This window comes from Solanum tuberosum, unplaced genomic scaffold (genome assembly GCF_000226075.1).
Source record: "Solanum tuberosum cultivar DM 1-3 516 R44 unplaced genomic scaffold, SolTub_3.0 scf00035, whole genome shotgun sequence".
NCBI classification, from domain to species: domain Eukaryota; kingdom Viridiplantae; phylum Streptophyta; class Magnoliopsida; order Solanales; family Solanaceae; genus Solanum; species Solanum tuberosum.
In genome coordinates, this window is record NW_006238963.1 from 38,237 (window position 1) to 46,214 (window position 7,978).

Sequence of the window (7,978 nt, forward strand, 5' to 3'; positions counted from 1 at the left end):
ATCTGTGTGAATCAATATAGGTGGGACCATGAAATTTTATTATTTTATAGAGATATTATTTAATTGATACGGTTTGAGATTTAACGAAGGTTAATTTTGATTATATCAAAATCATTGTATCTTACTAATTTATGTATCATATTTATTGATTTCACATAAAAAAAAATATTATACATAAAGTACAACGAATACATCAAAATCATTATATCTTACTAATTTCAACCTTGTGATGTTGGGATAATAAGAGCTTTCAAGATGTATTATCGTAACAGACTTTATTGTAGGATATTAGAAGGCTATGAAGTGGGACAAATTGATCCAATAAAGATTAATGTTTTGGATGCTATCAGTTTTGTAATCCCTGCTTGGACAACAAATGTTTAGCAAGAGACAATAGCAAATTGTTTTCGACACTGTAAAATTCGGTCGGGGGATGCAATCTCAGAGAATTTGAATGAACCCACTTGTGAAAACGTCATTCATGAACTCGAGGTCATGATTAATGATCTCAATTACCACAAAAAAATGGATGTCTATAACCTATTGGATTATCCGGGTGAAAGTGATACATGTTCAGAGGTCTAGAGCTTAGAAAAAATTGTGGATACCATCGAAAAAAACAATGTTGATGATGAAGTTGAAGATGATACTATACCTTTGGAACCAGTTACGGATAAGGAAGCACTTATCGCATCTAGAACTCCTCACAATTTCATGGTGCAGTTCAAAAAGATAACATCGGAGCTCTTGAATGCAATAAGAAAAGTTAGAGATAAGTTTCAACTAGAATTAAATTTTAAGAAAAAACAGAACACAATAGAATCATAATTCACTAAATTGTCTAAGATATATTTATACTTTTAAAGAATTATTAATTTATGATATTAACGGGACCATATATTTATATAGGGATCTTCTGAAAATATATTATCTTATTATTTTATCGAAATTGGTGATTTTTTCCATTGGCCCAAATTGGGACCGGAAGAAATTATTATTTTAGAGAGATTATTAATTTACCGAGAATTAATTTATAGAGGTTTTACTGTATATGCCCAATTCTTAGAATTTTTGTTCATAATTTTGTATATAAAATCAATATATATATATGGTGTTGAAATGTGTATAAACTGTATAAATTTTGTAAAAAATGCATGTTAGGTTTCTATAAATTTAATATAACTATAATAATATTATATACTACTTTCATACAATATTCATACGAATTCGATACAACTACAACAACAAACAGAACTTCAAATATAAGTTTTATACAACTAAGCATACAATTATCAGACAACTACAATTTTAATACATTTCGGTTGTAACTTCAAACTTCAACGAATTAGGATTAAAATTCAATCCATAAGTAGCTCAAATTTTATCCAAATTCCCAAATTTCATATTCAAACATCCATCAACGTTCTAGATCTTGAGATATCATCCACTTGAAATGAAGTATAATTGCTGTAAATCAATTTTTAAAACTTTAGCTTCGAGCTCCTTTGATAGCTGACAATTGAATTTTGGAATAAATGATTTTCTTTAGCTTAAAAATGAAAGGATTTTATTTATCTGAAAGGATCATTCATACAAAAAGGAATTGATCTATATGTCACAGTTCCAGTAGCATCTCTATCGAGTGCATTACTTACAGAAGAAAGAGATGCATAAAAATCATAAGGTTGGTTTCCATTCATATTTGAATTCTTTGATTTCCTTCCGTGGACTTCTATTTGTACTTTTATTTTTGAAAAGTTTATTATTTCTGTTTTTTCAAATATTCCAAAGAATGAAAGGGGTTAGAAAAGATGATAGTTGTTGATTGGAGTGATGAGGGTTGTAGATAGAACAATATAATTGATGGATGTTATTGTGAAAGTCTTGATTATTTATTGTTATTCTAGATGTAGATGGCATCTGGACAATCCACAAAAATATAAATAATATTTTCTTCTATATTGATGCATGTGGAGCAAGTGTTATATTTCTATAGAATAAGGCAGATGAAGTAGGCAGTTTCTTTAATAGAGGCAACCACTTGAAATTTTTTATTTTGTTTAATGCTTCTAGTTTTCAAATCCACTTATAGTTGGTATTGTTGCAAGCATTATCAATATGACATCAGAAACTCATTTCATGCCAACCGGCAGAGTTTGAGACCATCAATATGAACAAAAACTGCAGGCCTGTGTAATCTGTCAAGTCGGTCTGAATATTTTCTAGTTTTGAAACCATCCACTCAAATTTAAGAAACCAGCAAAGCTAACGGCCCGCATTTCTTTTATGGTTAATGATCGGCAAAAACTAGTACAACATACAAATTCAAAAGGCATCACATGATAAATACATTGAAAACAAGGCTCAACCGCTCCAATAAAACTTTATTCTAAGACACCACCGTTAGTTGCTGAATCTTCACCCCGAAGGAGCAATTAACCCTGGAGGCCAATAATACCTGACAAGAGTGACAATACCACATGTTACAACTACAAACATAATTAAGAACAAAACCAGGCTTGCCTATATGATTCTCAAAAAGCAGATGATTCAAACTTGTCATTTTAAAGCACACTACTGGCAAATGGCAAACTTAGATTTGAAAGCAAAAGAATCTTGCATGTTTCTATTTTACTCTAAACAAATAGCCCAGAAGAATTCATTTGAAAGAGAAATCACAGAGATTGAACTAACCCATCAGCAATTGATCAATGTAACTACGACACATAATTAAATGACTAAATGAGACACATAATCAACAAATCTAGTCCCAGACGCAAGAAAATTAGTACTTACCACAAGCAATCCTTCCGCCAGCATTTCCAGTGCTTTTACTGAGCTCATGTCCTCCTAAAACAGCAGGAAAACAAATTTTATGTCAGATTAAGTGAAAGTGGGTTACAAATATGGTTAAAGTAAATTATATTCTAACTGTCTTTTATTCCATGAAAGGATTTTCAATGCTCCTACACCAGACACCAAGTTCCTTTAGATGCAAATAGAATACTAAACCCCGTAGCTAAATAGAGCACAACTCTTTTGTGCATAATCTTAATCTCATATATCATTGTACGCCCACTTGATTTACTTGCAACTATAGTCCACTTCCCTACTTTCAATTTTCTGAAACAAGTTGAAGTTTGGTCATCCTCCTTGAACTTTGCATTTGAGACCTCACAATTTGCAAAATAAGGAACATACTTCTTGCAGTTCAACCATTCCAAGCACACACACTATAGGATATAACCTATAGGTCTTAGTTTTAAGCTAAAAACTAAGAGCTTGTTAGTACTTCTTTAATTTACCCAAACACTTCAAAAGTGCTTAAAAGTTATTTTGGCTTAAAAGCACTTAAAATAAATCAATCCAAACAGGCTCTTATCCAGCCTCAATCCCCAAGGATTTAGAAGTAATTTTAGATGGATAAAGCAAAGGGCTCACAATGACTTAACTCTAAGCAAAAATAGAACTCAATAGCTTATCGTTATTATACATTCTTCTTATTAGTTTTCAGTCCACCTTTCTTACAATCAATCAATTACAAGTCTCAGTTTCAGGCTAAAATCAATTTACATCCAACATCTGCAAATGTTAGTCCATCCCCACCCCCCCACCCCTCTTACAGAAACATTAAAAAAAGATATTTTTTTTCTATTAGATTGCATTTAAGTGACTAGACTTTTGACAAATACAGACGAGGGAAGTGAGAGGAGAAGCATAATTAAATGGTAACAGGCAACCAAGCATCATGGAATGAAAGAATTTCTAGAACAATTTGTCCAAAAAAATACTTAACTGTTTGTCAGCTAGTATTTTACAAACTGACCCACGTTAGCTCCAAGTGTCCAACACCCACATCTCACAGACAGGCCATACACTGTCCTATTCCAGATTTGAATTCAAAATCGGAACCTGTATAACATGAACCAGTTCTTGCCCCTAGAGCTTTGTTTAGTGGAAAGCGCGCAACACATGAGGTGTAGATTAGCTGCACATTATAGGTTCGAACTATACACAAACAAAATCCTAATATTTAAGTGGAGAATGGTAGAGAGGCGGGCCATTATCCACCAATTGCACCACCGGCCCGCAGGAATTGCATGGCCATTAAAAAAAATATATAGCACCTATTCATTCCTTGAGAGCATGTTTATGAAAGATCACATCCTAATTCCTCAAGGAGATTTAACATCACTCAGGAATGCACACACCTCTTCCCACTTGATTTTTTGAGTCAGCAATTACCAGGCATTATTTTTCAGCTCAATATACAGAGAATGGTAAATCCTTTGAAGAAGAAAAATGAGATCTTATGGGTGCTGGGGAGATGTGAAAATGATAAAAGTGGATCCTTGCTAGGGGTGGTCATGGTTAAGATTGAACCCCTTTCTCTTTCACTTTGACTACTCTTCTTTAAATGAACCCAGTGGATCCTTGCTAGTGTGGTCATGGTTAAGATTGAACCCCTTTCTCTTTCACTTTGACTACTCTTCTTTAAATGAACCCAGTGGATCCTTGCTAGTGTGGTCATGGTTAAGATTGAACCCCTTTCTCTTTCACTTTGACTACTCTTCTTTAAATGAACCCAGTGGATCCTTGCTAGTGTGGTCATGGTTAAGATTGAACCCCTTTCTCTTTCACTTTGACTACTCTTCTTTAAATGAACCCAGTGGATCCTTGCTAGTGTGGTCATGGTTAAGATTGAACCCCTTTCTCTTTCACTTTGACTACTCTTCTTTAAATGAACCCAGTGGATCCTTGCTAGTGTGGTCATGGTTAAGATTGAACCCCTTTCTCTTTCCCTTTGCCTAGTCTTATTTAAATGAACCTAGTTGCTAGTGTGGTCATGGTTAAGAACCCCTTTCTCTTTCTCTTTCTCTTTCACTTTGCCTAGTCTTATTTAAATGAGCCTTCATCATTTTCTTCAAAATTAAATTAGAACATATGACACAATCACATCTAGACTTCTTCCTTCTCCAATCCATAATATTTTCCATTATTATACACCAACCTTCCAAATATACTTCTTACAGAAAACACATGAAATAGAAATGGGGTTTTTATATGTCAAGCACTATGGACAAAATGGAGTGTTGATGGCCTGAAACTAAAATAAAAGGTTGAGTGTCAAGGTTATATGTATTTTATTTCTTACTTTCTTATCCTCTTTCATCTTTCACATTCTGTTGTATTAATAAAAGCATGCCGTACTCAGCTCATTAAAGTTTAGTCACTGAAGTAGGGGAACTAACCCTTTCCAAGATCATCAGGATCAGCATGAACAACAACAGCTCTTCCAATGATGGATTGTGAACCAGTGAGAGGAATCTGCAAAATATCAGGTTGCCAATTAGTTCAGGAACAAATATATAGCAAGACTAAAGCTTAGAGTTCAACAAAGAATTTACCTGCTGGTCGGTAATAGTAAAAGATGCAGTACCTGAAATTTTTTCCAATGATTACACTGTTAGTGATGCTAACTAATTTGGAATTACGCGAGGAGAGAGAGGGAGAGACCAGGCAATGACCTCTTTGAAATAAATTTTGGCTTCACTATGCAAAATAATTGTTGTTTTCGAGGCAATAAAATTATGGGTAAACCTTTACTGCAGCAGAATTAATTTTTCCAAAGGTAGTGGATTACCACTATACATCATGTCAAACCAAAACACACTAGGCATAGAAGATGATAAAAATCTTCAGATTGCAGACATACGATTTGAAAATAAATAAGGATAACTACAACCAGATTAAGTTAAATTATTAAACAAGGAACCCTTACCATCTTCTCCAACTGTGATGTTACCAAGATCACCAGCATGACGCACCTCATCTTCAGGAGCACCATGCTCCTTACCAGCAGGATTGTAATGTGGTCCTGCAAGTTAACAAAGAAAAAATTCAAAACATCTAAAAATCATTTCTATGTTGCAGTCCCAAGTAGATAAAAATGAAATTACCTGTTGACATGCAGCCATTTGTGGTATCACCAAGGGCATGGACATGGAAGCCATGAAGTCCAGGTTTTAGGCCAGAAATATTTCCATTAACTGTGGTTGGAGCTGTATGCATTACATCAGTTAGAGGTCACCCATGATAAATGCATGAAAAAAACATTTTACAATTATTAAAGTAAATTACCATCTCCATCTTGAGTGAAGAGGATGGTGCCACTAACACCTTCACTGCTGTTAAGGACGGCGACGGCCTTCACCATTTTTGTATGTGATCTAGAAAATTATGATACAAGAGTCTGTTATCAAGGCTACACATTTAAGAGCCCATACGAAGCCGTTAATAAGTTAATATGCGGCTCATCTCATAAGATGATAGACAACATTTCCATATACAAGTTTGAATTTATAGAAAATCACATTTGGCCAATCAGTTAGAAACATAAAGCAAGGAAGTATTTCAGTCACAGCCCAGACAATATATAGTTCATCTCAAAAACAAGTCGATCACATAAATTGACATCCAAAACCTTAGGCATTCCATTTCTTCATCTCAACCATATAAGAATATCTATAAGAGGGGATACAAAAACACTTGGTCATGTTTGTTCTGAAATAACAGAAAAACGATCCTTTAGTTTTCCAAACATGCCCAAACTGTGTTGTTTTTTGGAAATAAAACAAACCAAAGAAAGCACAAATTTCGTCTTAAAACACTATACAATGTTATCTTCAACCTGAACATTCACAAAATCTTCATATTCTCGCCCAAGCACCATCAAAGAAAGACAGTAAACATCTACTTGCAGCAGGATTTGCTCACACACACAATTTGCAGGTGATACGTTTTAGTGTTATACAATCCTTACAATTAGAAATGCCTATGCATCAGTCCTAATCGAAAAGGCAAATACTTGTAAAATCAGACAAAAGCAAACTCTAATTAGATCGAACCACACATCCATAGACCATAGGCGGATACAGAGTAACGGCGCAAACCATAAATATTTATGATTAAAAATCCATAAACCCATAACTTTTAAAAGACAGTGAGTTCTGCTAAGATCCTTAAAGATTTAACCCATAAATATTCAATCAATCTTAGATCCGCCTCTTAGCAAGGTCTGAAGATGATATCCTAATCTTCTCTTTCTATATGTTCCTAATAAAATTAATATCTACTCAACAATCAGCTTCCACCAGAATCAACATAAAAATAAACGCAGACAGCGACAGATTCAAAAGTGAAAGTTGTAAAGAAGTCTAGATCTGCAAAATCAGAAGTTGAATCCAACAACGAAGAGTTTCAAGACCAAATCCAACGGCGTGAAAATCCAGAGAAAACGAATAATCAAAAGTCACCATAATAGAACATCGAAATCAGATGCAAGGAATAAATTGAATTACCTCAGGTCACCCTTGAGTGGCTTAGAGAGAGAGAGAGAAGTCCAATATGCGTACTGATGATAATGAGAAGTTCGATAATTGTAAGAGTGAAATGAGTGCTTGCTTTTTATTGGACTGAGCAGTGACCTGTTTGAGGGGGTGGGTAGGTTGCCGGCTGGCTAGTGTGTGATTAGCGCCGTATTCCTTTTGCCAACTAACCTCTACGTGCCCTAGGTCTACATTCATATCACGTGTTACGACTTTAGAATTATCTAGAAGCTAACATCATTTCCAACCCAAATCTCGATGGCTTGACCTAGTTTATCTAAGATTATGGTCCAACTCAAATCTCGATTAGGCCTGACCTAGTTCAATCTAGATCATTCACTGAATGGCTATTTTAATCCTCCAATCCCCAAAAAGAGTTTTTACCTTTTACATTTTTATTTTAGCTTTTGATTCTACCTCTACTAAAAAACATGCTATCTTTGACTATTTTTATTTTTGGAGTAATATTGATGCTATTAAGTTTGGTGAAATTTTTTGGGCGAAATTGTCTAATACACCCTTATACTTGTATCAGTTTGTATTCTAAATTCTTCTATTTACCCCTTTATCATCTGGACCCTTATACTCAA

General features: G+C 34.3%; 1 protein-coding gene across 1 annotated transcript; it reads right to left on the reverse strand.

The window, feature by feature from the left end:
* Positions 1-2,435: 2,435 nt before the first annotated feature.
* On the reverse strand, positions 2,436-6,230 carry LOC102577750 (Cu/Zn-superoxide dismutase; the record flags this gene model as incomplete). Its single annotated transcript, NM_001288080.1, is given in 7 exon segments — positions 2,436-2,458; positions 2,797-2,850; positions 5,253-5,328; positions 5,409-5,440; positions 5,783-5,878; positions 5,961-6,062; positions 6,142-6,230. Coding segments are annotated over 7 exon segments (459 nt in total).
* Positions 6,231-7,978: the final 1,748 nt, after the last annotated feature.